We start from the raw sequence: 15,859 nt of genomic DNA, 5'->3' as shown, positions 1-15,859 counted from the left end.
CTCGCCATCCCTAAAAATCATTACTACAGTTGTACCTCGTAGTTACGGATACTACGCAGAATTTGGGGACTTATCCGGGTGATTTTGTCCCCATTTGCCACATCCCGAAAAGTGCAAATTATTGGGATATCGGAGGCAAATGGGGACAGAATCACCCGGATAATCCCCAAAATATCCGTACTGCAACCTGAAGTAACGGAACAATCGAAGTTCTGGGTTATGGGGAAAATATTTGGGGATGCGGTGGAGATGCTCTTAGGCGTTATTGTTACCCTGGAATTGCCAAAAAAGGTGCAAAGCACAATCATACAGTAGCTGGCCTTTCGTTGAACGACCGAGTATGTGGTCAACTTGCGCTATCAGCACCTCATGTGGTTTTGGGAATGGAAACAAATAGTAGCACAAGGTTATCTTTTAATTGATTATGGGACCAACAGAGCCGACGGCACCTAGGCATGTCCTTTGGACACGTCGGCTTGGATGAGGACGGTGGTGACGAAAAAGAGGGGGTCTAGGGGATGTGCCGTTGGCCACAGCATCGCGGGGCACCAGCTATTGTTTGTTCAAATAGCTATTGTGTGTTCTACTACGTAGTACAGTTGTCCCCAAGGTTTGCTCCTATGCAATGACATAAACTATTGCAGGAAGTTGATGACATAAAGGTGATACAAAATATTTAAATTGAGGGGGTTTTGGTGGATAACCAGTGATTTATACATCAAACTCAATTAAGCAATTGCTCCAGCGAATGACCGGAGCTAATGTAAAGAGAATGGAGGTGCTCCATCAACGGCGGTACAACCACCCATGGAAGCATTTCACTTGATCTTGTAGGTTCAGCTCGGTGGCGACTTGGAGCCCCTTCCTCGCGATTAACTCGCCAGTCACGAATGCATTCTTTGCATTCGCCATGACCACCCACTCGGCAACTTGTTTGTCCAAGTTAGGGTATTTTGGCCCCTGAAAGTTGTATGCGCTTGTCTCTCAGGATTCGGCGAATAGTCGTGATGTGGAGCGTGTGGCCAAATAGTTCCGTGACCCACTGCTGCACGGCGGTTGTCTTAATGGGCACGTGAGATGCATAATACACCCGAAACCAGTTCTTCTCGTGAATCGAGAGTCGCTTTCCTTGTTGTTTGCACTGCGGCATATTCTCAAATGTCCTCATAAATTAAGCCTGTCAAAGTGAGGTGAATGCAGCCTCATGTTCAAAAATTTAAACCTCGTGTCAATTCAAATCAACCCTTGAAATTTTATATGGTATTGTTTTATACGGGAATTTGGTTTTGACCAGGGAGCAAACCTTGGAGGACAACTGTACTCAAAATTTCCTCCGGCGGTTGGTTGAATGAACCGCCGAACAATCGCCGGACCTTCGAAATTTCATATAAAACTAAGTTGAAGAGGTATCTTTGTGACTGCAATACTACAATCAATCGTTTAGCCAATCATATTGCAACCATCATTCTTTGTAGCCAATCATACTCCTTTGCTCGATTAGTTCGCGATTTCATCAATAGGCAAATTTGACCGAAAAGCACAAACATATGTCGAAGTGCAGTTTTCATTTTCAGGGGTTTGGCGCCTGTGGTTTGCTATCGCTAACCCGGGGCAATGCGCCAAACCCCTCACGAATATCAGAAGCAGGAATACCTCCGCTAAGCTGCGAAGGGTCGCGCACCCCCACGCAGATGCAGAAAACGTTCAAGGTGCGACGAACTCTTAGTCATAGTGGCCGCCTCCAATGCGAATTAGAAACTGTTCCAAATCGAATCGAGTAGCGAGTTGATCCCGTTACTGTAGTTTGCACTAAGAAAATCCCTTTACCGTTGCGAGCACATTCTCCGAACACGGCCATAAATTCAAACCGCCGCAAGTAACCCTACACCCACAGTTCTTGGCAAAATATTAATCAAATAAAAATTGCGAAAAATGTCCCTGCACCCGAGGCTTTCTGTAATATTGATCGCCCAACGCATTCGTGTTGTTTAGAGGTATAGTAGGTTGTACCTGCCAGAGAGTGCCTACCGGTATGATAGACATTCGCGTTTGTTTCAGATGATTGAATTAGTCTTGCACTGAGAAAATCCCGTTAACAGATAATTCACACCTTTGAGTAGACCCTCAAAGGTATATCTTGACCGTTCATTTTTGACGAATATATGATCTTGATAAAGTATGCTGGATTATATTGACCTCTTTATCCATCTTGATTTAAATATGCAATATTATCTTGACCAAGATTTTTATCTTGATTAAACTATGTGACATTATTGAGGCTTCGGACAGACAATTAATCTCGTGGGGCTGGTACAGTATAGCTTACTAGCGTAAATCCTACCAGTATAACAATTTGAATGACGCGAATCCCCCATTCACTGACGCCGCGGTGTTCAAGTTGTGCAGCGCGAAGAGTAAATTGTTGACGGAGCTCAAGACGGGGGAGCTTGAAGGTCCCCCCTTTGTGCGTTGCACGACACAAAAATGGCCTTCAAAAACGAGTCAAATCCCCCAACTGAACCGTCATCCAAGACAGAGGACACACCTGTGGGCTTTCCTCCGGGGTATTGGGGGAGTAAATGGGGCCGTGGAGAACGGGGCCACTGCCTCAACCTTGAAGGTAGCCGTATTTCGCCAACGGTATGCCGGGCTTAACGTTGAGCTCCATGCAAAGTCTAGCTTTTTGTCGATTTCTACCAACGTGGCACCATTGGCCACGACCTCCCCGTTGGACCCCTTTGCTGGTTGCCCCGCATGTTGCGCATTCGACCCCAAATTCAATATGCACGTTGGACACCGTCACCACAGCACCAATTTAATCGTTATTCGTCAGCAAGCGCAAGTGTTCCGGCAAATAATCGATCGAGGACAAACCTGGGGGGCGATAGCTTCCTACGGACTCGTCGGCGGGGTGCACGTGGTCGTAGCGCCCGTATGAATACAGCATAAAGTCGCGTAGGTGGCCGGTATTCTTGACGCCATGCGACTCACCGACATCACTGTCTGCGATAACGTGACGGTGACGGATCAATGAGCAGCCGAATTTTGTTTGACGTGCATTCATTCGACCATAGTGTCTCGTGAAGTTCAAATGGCCACGACGTACAAGTGTCGAATTCCCTAGTTTAAACTTTATCCCATCATCCGAGTACGGATCCATAGTTTTAATCAGGGCAATAAAAATTACAAAGTTTGTCAGTGGTTAACCGAATTTTAAACTGGTTTAAAGTATGTTGTATTTTCGGCTTTTGGGATATGCAGTTATAAATTTATAGGGATATATTACATATGTACAGCAATAAATATTTACAGGTTGTACTTCACTTATTCGATGCTGGACGAACCATGCCAAGCCATTGGCGCGTAGCAAATCGGTTAGACGATAAGGTGGTGGCATTGCGGCCGCCTTGTCTAGGATCTGTCTGCGGTTCACAGGGTGGCCGTCGGCGCTCCATTGCTAGAATCCATGTGACGAGGTCGAAGGGACCACAAAAAAATTTCCCCGTGAATATATTCATTTTTCGTACAAAAATAAATTTTTCACGACGGAGAAAATGAACAACCTATTTTTTGAGCAATCAGAAATAACGGTAGGATATTCGAACTTCTACACCATTGCAATTGGGATAAAAAATATAAATTTTAACGAGGAAAGTGATGTGCAGAAATCCAGCCAGTCCAATGTGGAAAATTGCTCAATTAAGTTGGAATGACTTAGCGCGAAAATTAGGCGGGCTGTCGCTGCGATGCGACGGTGACCGCTTGCTCCTTGGTGAGCGATCACATAAATCCGCTGATGTAGGTCGACAGCACCGTCTGGGATCCAGATTCGACCTTCTGGGTCCACGTGAAAATGGGAGTCGTCGTCCCAATACACGCTGTTTAGGGGGTACCCTAGCCCTTCCATGGTTCAACGTTGGATGCCGCTGATCGCGGTGGCTGTCGGCTACTCGAAATCCATTGTTGCAGAGGCGACACCACATAGATCAACTTGCGAATAGTTGCAACTGGTTGATCCGTCGGAACCGAACCCCATCGGCTCAGGTGGTCGCCTCATACATTCGCGTCACCCGAGACGCACTTAATGATGTACGGGAAGGTCGACCATCGCTACAGCTTGTCGGCCTGGAACTTGGCCGTGTTGGCGTTCGAACCACTTGGATTGAAAATGTACACCAGGTTACTGTAATCCGTAAACAGACGGAAACCACCCGGGCGTACGACCAGGTAGTCCAGTCTCTTGCACGACTCGACCACGGCATAGGCTCTCTCAACAATGGGCCAGAGCGCACTCGCGCCAGAAAACGACCCACTGATGAACGCAAGCGGCTGGTGCGGCTGGACTTCGAGAGGCAGGTCGATATCCGTGGCGGTATTGTGTGGCAACCGCACCCCAAAACAGGTCACTGGCGTCCGTGAAGATGCAGACCGTCATGCCTTCTTGTGTGTGCGACAGGGGCACCACATGCGCCAGCGCGTGTTTCACCTCGTTGAAACACTTCAGATGATCGGACTACCATCCCACGGCAGGGAGTGCGACACGCACTAACGCCGTTTTCTTGCAGCTTCCGGTTGCCTTGGTGGCCACGTCAAGCAGACGTCGCAACGGATCCATCAGCTGATTGTAACAAGGATCATCGAGTTGGTGGCAAACACAAACTGTTGGACAAATCCACGAGTCCTTGAATTCGGCTTGGGAAATGGGTGATTCCATCGGCCGAAATCACCTTGCCACACCATTCTGCCTCACGCAGAAAGAAATGACACTTCTTAGGACTCCGAACTGGGCGCAAATGGTCAAGACTTGGTCCAACAAGTTTGAACAGCTCGTCCTTTGTCTTGGCGGACCCAAGTCAACGGACGAGCTGTTCAGCCAGGCCAACAGGCCTCGGAACAGCAGTTCACCAAACATTTGGTGGACAACCGACTGGCAGTACGCGACAGCGTCCGTCTGTCCCATGAGCACACGGGTCGGGCTGTACACGCCGTAGGGCGTCATGAACGAAAAGTACATCTGGCTCTCCGCATGCAGCGGCAACTGCAAGTACCCCTTGGTCCAGTCCAACGTTATGTACACGTTCGTCCCGACCAGACAGACCATCGCGCTGTCCAGGTTTGGCATCGACCAAGGCATCGGCTCCGTGCAGACGTTGATCGGCCTGCTGTCGATCGTCATGCGCAAATCGCCGACTTCCTTCTCCGGCGCGATTCTTGGGGCTGTGGCCCAAGTAGCCCGGTTGTTTTGGTATACCATACCATTCGCTTCCAGGGCAGCCACATGACTGCGCATGTATTCCACCTACAGCGGCGGGTACCGCCGCATCCCACCCCCCCACTTCATCGGCATCGCGCCGGGTTTGATCCGAACCTTCAATGGCTCGACCTTGACTGGCGGATCGTCGCCCATGTCTTCACGGAACACATCCATGTGTTTGGTGAGTAAGTCGTATAGCTGCGTCGCTTCAGCGGTCGCAAGCCCGCGAGTCTTCGCTTCAGCCACCTTGGCCGTCAGAATGGCTTAAACGGCGCCCTGCTTCGTGCGGCGGCGCTCGGCTTCGTCCTCGACGGAGGTTTTGGGGTAAACCTCCGGAGTAGCACACTCTATCCCGTCGTCGGGGTCAAGCTCTGATGGATTCAACTTCTCTGCCATCAGGCGCTTGATATTCGCCATACCAGACAGTTCGTTTGTCAGCACGGACGAAACGTTGTATTCTTCCTTCTTCTTCCTTGCTCCGACAAGGAGGTCTTCAACTTTTAAGCCCAGTAACTCCATGACTGGGCGACTCACGATGAGTTTGGTTGCAGTCGACGCGTCGTCGACCCAGGCCTTCAGACCGCGCAACACAAGCGGTCCACACGTCATGTCCAGCGTCACGCAGTTGAACTTGACGCTGCGCGTAATCACAACTGGCTTGGCGTCACTGCCATACGGGTACGCCAAATGCGGCACACTATGGCACACAATTCCAACTTCGACACCGGCTGCGTCCAACGCATCCAGGACGCCACGCGTGACAACGGTCACGTCCGAACCAGAGTACAAGAGCGCATCGTCCACGCGGACGATGTTTTCCAACAGCAAGCCGCGCTCTGTCTTCTGGCGCTGCGGCTGGTTGACCAGCACCTTAATGCCATCCTGCAACGTTTCGTCTTCGCCAGGTGCGGTCTTCGGGCACCGCGCCACACGGTGACCCATGTCACCGCACTTCAAGCAGCCCTTCTTGGCAGATGGCTCGGCGGTCCTGGGCACGATCGCTTCGGCCTTGCCGCCGACTCTGCCATTGTTCTTGGCGGCGTCTTCGCGGAGCTTCTAGCGGCTTCGCTGCAGGGGAAGGTTTGGACTCGTCGTCGACGTACGTTCCATCTACGGTTTGAAGTCCCTGGAATAATGTCAACAATGTGGGTTATTGAACTGAAGACCTGTCGACCAAGGTGATCAAAATGCCGGTATTGAATATTTGCAGCTGGTGGCCAGCTGCAAATGTTCACAGCCAGTTGACGTAACGAAAGACGTCGCTCTTCAACGCCTTGTTCCGCTACAACTGCCGCTGCTTTTGAGCTGCTGTCTTCAGCGATTCTGGCTTGATCGATTTCGTCATCACTTCGACAACCATCTTGCCTTCTTGATGGAGTACCCACTCCAGATGGTCTTGTTCCAACGAGCGCACCAGCTCGTCAAGCATACGACCGACGCGGGACTCCGCGTCCAAGATCTTCGTATCGAAACGAATCGTTCGCTGCAGACGTTGCTTCAAAACATCCAGGTCTTGAGTGTCTTCCTCAAACGCTGACTTGAACCACGCGACCCACTCAGCGTTCGTGATGGAATGGTGGTCGCGGTTGAAATCGAACAGTGCGATCGGGCGCTTCGAGCACAGGTCCATGCAGGCACTCACAGGCATCGCGAACGGAAGCGACCCATTGTACTACAGAGCGTTGATCTGCCCCAGTTACTTCTGGTACTCGCGCATAAAAGCGCGTCTTTCGGCCTTGGTTGAGATCGAAAATGTCGGTGGCTGCGGGATCGCTGGCGAGTTCCAAACTTGTGGTGCCGTATGGCCGTAACCGCCAACGCTGCCCATGTCCATATCGTCACGGACATCCGAAGGGTCGTAGTCGGCTGGCAACGGCACTGAAGCGCCATCTACTTCAGTCGTTGATGGAGCAGTAGCTGAGACAAACGCTGCGACAGCTGGTGTTAGGCAGGGGTGTAAAACCCACCACGTGGCGGTTGCCACTCGTCGACAGCAGGTGGCTGTCGTCGTCGGGGAGATCTGAACGGGTCTCAACGGTGCGCCGAGTGTCGCGACCGTGCTCGTTCTTCGGCGTTCGTTGGCGTTTCCTCGTCGGAGGAATGTTCTTGTAAAATCTCCAGTGAATAGCTCAACAATGAACTAAACATATCTTTGCTTTGTCTCCCGCTTCTTCCTGGCTTTCGGCCACCGGACCTTCGTCAAGGTAGCAAATATACAAATATAACACTGACATTAGTGAGGTTAAACACGCCACGAGGCGCCTACTGACTACCAGTCACTAAAGTACTCAGTACCTGCACTTAGGTATTGACACAGTACACACATTGCTCTGCACGCTGCAGAACAAGGTGCAAGCGCCGCTGAGGGCAAGGCTTCCTCGTTGTACCCCAATCATAATCGGTTACTACACGGTTTGCTCCTTTTTCCATCGTGGCCCAGTCGCGTGCCGTTTCGGCCGTTGACCGGTGGTGCACCTCTTGTATTCTATATTAACTGAAACTTGCTCACTGCTTATATTTAAAGAAAATGTTCAAACTCCATCAGTACAAAATTAGATACTCACAGCATATTTGTAGCTAGAATGTATGGATCTCATGTCAGAATAGCTCAATAGAGAGGGCCATTTGCAAGGTTTTGACGATTAATCCCACATTAAAATGATGGAGCTTTCTTGATGTAACAATGCATCACCCTGATTGTAGCTAATAACCGGGAGGTAACTATTATTACTTTTACAGTGGAGTAACGTTATCGTATCCCTAACTTGTCCACCACGTAGCTAAACTGGCTGTGTAGTCGATGTTACCAAGGACTTATCGCAGTCGTCACACCGCCCGTAGTCTTCGTCTCCACTGTCTTCGTTGTGGTCGAGGTGACCACTGGCTTGACAGTGGTGGTAACTGGGACGGCCGATTACGTATGTCGTCAGCTGAACTACCGAGGAGGAACGTAGCTGAGGTGTAATTACAGATCTGCTCCAACTGCCCTAGAAAATTACCCGGTATGTACAGTACAACGACATCAATGATACCTCGCAGTAGCACGACCAGCTTCTCTCTTAGAACACTCCATCAAATGCTTCATCGCTATCCCCTTGGAGTACATGAAGAATGCAGCTATGTCATTCTACTAGTAGCTACTAGTAGATTACTGTTTTACTGTTGTGCCATATAGCATGTACTACGTTGTAGCTGTTACTGGTACTACGTTGTAGTAGTACTATTTAGAACTTTGTACCCTAAGGATATCGAATCTTCGTGACGTAGCTAAAGTACGTACTGTACCGGTAGCTACGTGGATTTAAATTAATACTTCGAAGTACAATCGTGTACTTACCGAACGGAGAAACGTCGCATTTGTACTTACCGAACGGATTAACTCTCAGAATTCATCAATATCAGAACGGATGAACAAATAAAGTATATATTGCACAGTAGTACTAAATGTGCACTTTTTCTCGAACTTCAATTTTCTTGAACTTATTCACGGACAGAGGCAGTACATCAAGCAGCAGCTTGGACAAGTGCAGTAATTCCCTGAGTTACGAAATCACTAGGTGAGCCCGTTGCTCGGCCGCCGTTGTTAATTGCCGGTTGGACCAAGATATGTAGCTTTTGTTGCTGCTTACTATTGTTGTCATAGTTAAGCCTGGCAAAGTTTTCAGACATTTTCAATACTCTCCTATCTGCGGTACAACGGGGTCCGGTATTTTGCGAGAAGATGGGAATCAGTCCTTTTGCGGTGTGGTCCACTGAAATAGTATAGGCTGCGGTAGAAACCTTGCAGCTATGCTAAGACTAAGCCGTGCATCTAAACTCACCAACGCTGTGATCGTTGACGCGTGGCGTGTTGATTTGAAAGCAGTTAGGTCCACCTCTCTGCAACATCCAATAGCGCCGCCGTTTGACACACGACGTGTATGTCAGAATGCATGTCGGTGCCACTTTGTGGGTATGTTCAATCGCATCGCTAATTATCTCGTGACATGTTGGTCAGAACACAGTCGGCGCCATCTCGCGGTCACTCCAATAGCTCCGCAGATTGCCTCGTGATATGTTGGTCAGAGTACAGTCAACCCATCTTGCAGGCACGACCACTGTGTTGGATGTGGTGAACAGTACTTACGTATACACTTCGGAAGGAGTTCGTCATTCAAGTAGCAGTGTTTTCGAACTATCGCGTGTCCGTGTTGTGTGAGGAAAAACAATGCCGTAGAAACTTGATGTGCAGGATGATTTGCTTCGTTGAGTACAGCAAGGGTTTCGGATCTGTACATACAGTATTTGTGTTGAACAACGTGACGAACAACACGTCCGTCTATTGAAAATAGCTTGGGTTTCCTATATTTGCTATGATGGTTGATGATACGATAGGGGAAATACGGCATGGTACGTATGATGCAGAATCGTTTATTGCACTTGGCAAGATAAGTCCCACGCGACTTAACGTTTGGCCCTGAGACTTGTTGATGGTCATAGCAAATGCCAACTTCACTGGAAACTGGCGTCGCTTCAACTTGAAAGGGAGGTTGGATTGGCTCCCTCGTCGACCAAGGTGATGCGCGGTACGAAGACTCCTTGTTGTCAAATGCGCCGCCCATGATAGTTGCCTCGATGCATTTGGTTGACACTTTGACAACCCGCAATCTTGTCCCATTGCATAGGCCCTGGGAGGGGCAACTATTGCGCAAAAGCATGACTGGACATCCCACCTTGAACTCGAGCTTGTGCGGTGGCAAGCCGGATATGTTGATGGAATTCAGGAACTTGAAATTCCATGGCCGTGTCGTCAACATCCTCGCCTTCTTGCTCGACTGAATCGACTGAGAGGCAAGTGAACATGGCAGAACTGTTCATCTTGCGCAGCACTTTGGCGTTGTATTCATCGACCCCAACGTTCTTGGGTGCCAAAATCGCTCGTTCAGACATGTACTTCCGGGGGGTTGGCCGGGTTATTGATGTTGCCATAGATTTGGTCGATGTACGCGTTCAGGTCGTGGTCGGTTTCCCAGTTCCTGGCAATGGCATCCGGCAGTCGGATCATGGGAGAGCCGAGATGGCTTGTTCTGGATACGTTCCGTTTCCAATGTCAACCAACGTCTTGGCCCATTCCTCGATACTTCCGTCGTCTGATCCACCACGCAGCCGCATGTTCTTTGCTAGCTTGACAATTTTCACGTCGTTCCAAATGCTGCTGCGTCTGAAGGAGGCCTCCACAGTGGCCGATGGTGTGCCGCGTAGAATGATTGGCAGGATTGGCTTGAAATCGCCCGAGAAAACAACAACCTTGTCACCAAAGAGGGCTGTGGGGTTGTCCATGATGTCGCGAAGGGAACGGTCGACGGCCTCCAAGGCATGCTTGTGGATGCATCATTGAGACCTCGTCCCATACAATGAGCTTGGTGTCTCGAATGATCTTTGCCAATGACGACTGCTTTGGAATATGGCATAGGGACTTGTCGTTGAGGTTGGTGACGGGGATTTTGAATCGCGAATGTGCCGTTGTGCCGCCCATAAGCAGCAAAGCTACCAGCCCAAACGATGCCACAGCAAGCGCGATGTCCCCTTTGTCGCGCACTTTTGCCAACAGGATTTGAGAGACGTACGACTTTCCTGAGCCTCCTTCGCCTTGGAGGAAGTACGCCTTGCCTGATGCGTGGTCGTATGTTTGGGCCAAAACGGTGGCCACAAAGGACCTGTGCTCGTCAGTCATGGTCGCAGCAGTGGCCAACACGTCGTCGAGGGCTGCACGCGTGTACGACGTTTCAATGACATAAAGCCAACTTCTTAGATCGTTCAGTAGTTGCCGTTCGCCCAAGTCTCCGAATACTTCGAATTCGTGAAGTTGAGGTAACGTCGGGTAGTCCAAAAGGCTCATCCGATGGTGTTGGAAGCAGTTGTCGATGCTCTTGAGTGTGTAGAACATCGCCTTGCCAAGCATCATGTCGTCACTGAGCGGCTGTGGGAGTGCTTCGTTGCAGCGGCGCAGGTCCCGAAGCTGCTTGTCCAGGAAATCTGATTTGAATTGATCAAACAGAGCTCGCGTGTTCGCTGGAAGGCAATGCACCAAGATGTTGGCAAACAGTTCGTGCAGCTGTCCGTCCATGCAGTCCAACGTGGCTTGTCGAATACATACCACATACACTTCGTCGTTTTCCAACAGGCCCATGGACAGTGCAGCTTCTTCGTACGTTGAATACAGAGTTCCGTGAACTGTGCGCAGATCTTCGAAGGAAGTTGGTCCATACTTATGGCAAAGCAGGGTTCGAATGTAGAACCGCTCCTTTTGACGCGGACTGACCGAATCAATGCGGCCAATGACCTTGATGTGGTTCTTGCGTCTAACCCACAACTTGGTCTTTTGGTCAAATCGGAAGTACTGCGGGAAGTCCAAGTACAGGGAGTTCTTTGCAGGAACGCCCGTCGATCCCGGTCAAGCCTTGCACACAAGCGAGGAAGAAGGAGATCAACTTGGTCTTTTGGTTCCTGGCAACGACCGATTTTGCGTCGTGGGTTTCGTCGTAGGTGCAATGCTGTTGATCTTTCTCGTGCACGGGCAATACTTCGACAGCGTGGGACATCCTTTGCAGGTCGTAGCAGCGGGTGCGTGTGATAGCTTCGAGGGAGGTCACGTAGCGTCCTTCAACGTACTCCCGTGCTTCGTCAAGCATGGGCTGGCGTTCCTGGTCGGTGAAGACAGCGTACTTGATACGATCGCTGCCCTTGTACACGTACTTGTACAGATACTTGACGGCCTTGATGCTTGTGCAAATCTCGACGTTGATGTGGCAGTTGTACTTGTGCACCAAGTACGGGCTGTGTGGCACACAATACTGGTCTGCGGCCGTGTCGCGACGGTACTTGGCATACCCATCGACCCTTTCGGTTGTGGTAGCTTGCAGGGGCTGGGGAAAGCCTTTCTTGCACTTGCCAGTCTTGTGGGTGCAAGCCCTCGCACTTGGAATCGGCTGTCCATTGTCGTCGTATTGCACATGCGTGCACGTATGGATCATGAAGTTCTTCGCTGACTCGTGTAGCTGGGGGTTCTTGATCTCGTCTGGGATGCGCGCGAATACCACAGAGTTGATGTCTTCGACGGTCCTGAACTTGTCTTAGTCTTCCATGGTGAGGAGCATGTGCACATGCGGCAAGCCACGCTTTTGATACTCTTCAACATGCACGGATGCGACAACCTTGCCAAGGACGTGTTTCTTGTGAATGTCGTCCTCGAAATACGTTAGCTTCGTCTCAAACACACATGTGACAATGTCATCGCGTTCAGCTGACGTTTGATGGGGCTTGAGTTGACTGATGATCTCCAGCCAATTGGGGTTGCACGTCATGGTGACGAAGAGATATGGCTTCCCGTACTTGCGCACAATTGCCGTGGCGTTGAAGTAGCATTTCTTCATGTAACGTTTGCCGCCAGTAAAGCTTGAAGGCACGATGGACTTGATGCCGACGTTGTGGAGCCCTGAACGTCTCTCGGCGGCCTGCTTTACTCTTGTGTACAAATCGAATCGCAACTTGTCTCCGTTCTGCAAAATGTAGCGCAGCCTGTTGGTTTCCATGCGAAGAACGAAGCCGACCGTAGTGTACATCTTCAACAGCATGGGGGATCGGTGCAGCATGTCGGAGAAGTCGCCGCCGTCTCGTTCTTGAAGCCAGTAGTTGAAAACCGCACGGAGGGACAATGATCTCTACATTAGTCTTCGTCATGATGTACTCCCATCCAAGACCTCCCATTGGAAAAAGGAGAGGAAACTGCAACGCGTCGTGAAGTGGATTCGTTTCTCAAATGGTTGCGAACCGGTTCGAGTTCAGACTTTGGAGAACCACGTGACGACCATCTGTCGGTTCGCTGCCGTCTCCCTCCATGATAACCGCAAGCTGAGCCACGGTGGGCAAGTTGTGTGTTCGAGCCTGCGCGCCACCAACAGCCTTCAGGACAATATGAAGATTGCCCCCCGATGTCCCGTCCGCTTCCGCTCGACGCAAACGTTCTTTGGTAGTTGCATACGCGCTGGCCAATGGGTTGTGGAGATCCATCACTCGCTGTACCGTGGCAGTGTACCGCGAACTGATCGCCGGAAACATGTTTCGTCGGTGTAGAAGTTGCTCCTCGCTGGTGTGCATGTAGATTTGGGCAAAACTTGGTTGCCGCAGGTTTCCGCTTCTGTTCAGGCTGGGTTGCAATGGACCAATGTTGTGGGTCAGCTGGCGTTGAATGCAATACGTATTGGGACCTCTGCCGCTGTACCTGACCTCGTCGGTTCCAATGGAAGTGAAGTTAAACTGAGCGTTGTACTGACGAATGTGCTCGATCAAATTGCGCTGCTTGAAGAGATCTTTGAACGCTTGCATTTCTGGCGAGTCGGGGAAAACGTAAGGATCCATCTTGACCTTGCCCTTCAAACAACAGGGCAGGTTCTTGTAGTCGTGGGGTGTCAACTTTGCTCGGCAGTGCGGGCATTCCTTCGTTTTCCCAGGAACTAGTAGCCGCGTGCGACCACCTTCCTAGCCTACGTAGTCCCGGACTCCAGCCCCGAGGCCAAACGCTTTGGTGTTTGATGCAACACCATATCAGCCGTGGGTTGCGCTTGTGGTACGGAACGGCGTGAATACGTTTCAACCCCACCCATCCTATACATAGAAATATAGATCTGGATAAGCTGGTTGGTCACATCCAGGTCATCCTTGGTTTCGTTGTCCGAATCGCTTGGAAACGCAAACTTAATTCGTTGCAACAACTCGAGCTGGGCTACGCTCCCCGCATCGGGCAGAGATTGTTCACCGTCTGCGGTAGTGTTCTGCAATTGCTGTCGCGGTGATCTGGAGTGGTGCCTTCAACTTCGCATTCTCCTTTGTCGACTTGTTCTTGGCCTTTCCTTTGGTCGACACTTTGGTGTGTTCCATAGTCGCTCCTGATTGGGATATGCTATTCGGCTCCATCGGGGTAGATTCCATCACATTCAAATTTACGCTCGCTGGCTTGGCCGTAACCTTAGCTTTCAATTCATTCTTGCCTAATCAAACGACATCAGTGTCAGATAGACCTTTGACATTTGATTTCAATTCCCGACTAACAGCATGCTGATAGTTATGGTTGATTATCCGAGCAAGGATACCATGGACGCAGATTCACGTTATACGCAGTACGACATTATTTGCGTATTGAAAGTAGTGTTATCTGACTACACGGGACATAATATGGCTGGTTAGTGAAATGTAATAGGTGAGATATCATGATGATAGAGAATTTCGTACTCCTTCGATCACATGTCACAACAACAATATTTAACCGAATAGAATAGTTGCGTCTTAGTTATTGTGTTTTCCTGTTGAAAACTGAGTTTTCTGACTGCTCTGGACGAAATATATCGGGTTACTTGTATGTATACAGTACTCATACCGCACAGTGTGTGAAAGAAGCGTTTCGAAACAAACACATGGCAGGCCAGTGGACATTTCTACTTGGTTTCAGTATAACAATTAAGTGGGAGTGCCGTTCTTCCTACACGACCAAATGACTTGACATTCGTATTGGAAATGACACCATGACTGCGTCACTTCCACAACCTCGTCGCCGTTTGTTGAAATATTGTCTACTAACCCTTTTCCTTCATACATGACAACCTTGACTCTTTGGTCGTCACTTTTGAAAACACGTCATTAAATTCGGCGATTTCTGATCCAAAATGTCCAAGGGCATTTGAAAGGTGTAAGTATGGGAATCTGGGCCAAAAGTAGAAAAGTTCGCATCAAGCTAATCAGATTTGATTTTTAAAACGACGTCATTTGAAATTTCACCATAGTTAACAAAAAAAGACAATTTTTGACCCTTACAAACGCGAGCTTAAAAAGCTACTTTAATGAGAAGAGTAGTTTAGATTTCACGTGTTCTTATTACTAACATTAGTACTACTCTGTTCTCGTATGACTGTCCACTTGTTTTGTGATTGGCGGGATTTTTCTAATTTTGAGCGTTCTGTGCCGCTGATTGGTGCACCAGAAAGCGCAAGATCTCATCTTTGATTGGCTAGTTTCAGCGCTTTCTGAAACATTTTGCTTCAAATTTTATGCTCCCTCAAAGAAGCCATTGTCGGTTGACCACCATTGGAATCTTACGGTGAGGATTCATTGCTCCATTTAACGCCTCCAAAACTTATCTAGCCTATCAGTACTCATCAGGACATGCCTCGCACAAAGGCCCCGGTCGTCCCGATACCTGAACGATCCAAGAAAACCCAGGAGAACTTGAATCCCGACCAACGCTGCGCAATGTACGCCAAGCTTCTGGAGTGCTCGGTTGGCGGCGAGCTTCCGTACGGTGTACTAACGAGTATAGCTGAGCAGTTTCATTGCCATCCACGGACGGTCAAGCGCTTGTGGGACCTTGGACGCCTCTCACAGAGGAGCAATGGCGGCGTTGCTGTGGTTGCGTCGAATATCAAGGGTAAGTTCTCTATAATATGATACTTTTACGAAATATATGAATTTATACAAGCATTAAATGTTAAGGGGAAACTGTATTAGGGAATTCTGGACGCCCAAGGCTAAGAACAAATGAAGAAATTGAAGCTGCAGTAAAAGCTGTTCCCCAGT

At 49.5% G+C, this 15,859-nt stretch overlaps 2 protein-coding genes across 2 annotated transcripts; both read right to left on the bottom strand.

Moving 5' to 3' along the window:
• Positions 1-2,815: 2,815 nt before the first annotated feature.
• Positions 2,816-3,907, bottom strand: H257_07052 (hypothetical protein; the record flags this gene model as incomplete). Its single annotated transcript, XM_009832470.1, has 3 exons — positions 2,816-2,999; positions 3,345-3,457; positions 3,809-3,907. The coding sequence occupies 3 exons, from the start codon at positions 3,905-3,907 to the stop codon at positions 2,816-2,818; spliced, it is 396 nt and encodes a 131-aa protein (XP_009830772.1).
• Positions 3,908-6,950: 3,043 nt separating this feature from the next.
• H257_07051 (hypothetical protein) lies at positions 6,951-13,651 on the bottom strand (the record flags this gene model as incomplete). Its single annotated transcript, XM_009832469.1, has 10 exons — positions 6,951-7,144; positions 7,218-7,359; positions 8,062-8,189; positions 9,967-10,153; positions 10,188-10,269; positions 10,329-10,600; positions 10,647-11,588; positions 11,653-12,355; positions 12,422-12,954; positions 13,091-13,651. The coding sequence occupies 10 exons, from the start codon at positions 13,649-13,651 to the stop codon at positions 6,951-6,953; spliced, it is 3,744 nt and encodes a 1,247-aa protein (XP_009830771.1).
• Between the last annotated feature and the right edge of the window lie 2,208 nt (positions 13,652-15,859).

Source organism: Aphanomyces astaci, assembly GCF_000520075.1.
Source record: "Aphanomyces astaci strain APO3 unplaced genomic scaffold supercont1.14, whole genome shotgun sequence".
Classification (NCBI taxonomy): Eukaryota; Oomycota; class Saprolegniomycetes; order Saprolegniales; family Verrucalvaceae; genus Aphanomyces; species Aphanomyces astaci.
The sequence above is the reverse complement of the archived record's forward strand: the minus strand, read 5'-3'. Positions and strand labels throughout refer to the sequence as shown.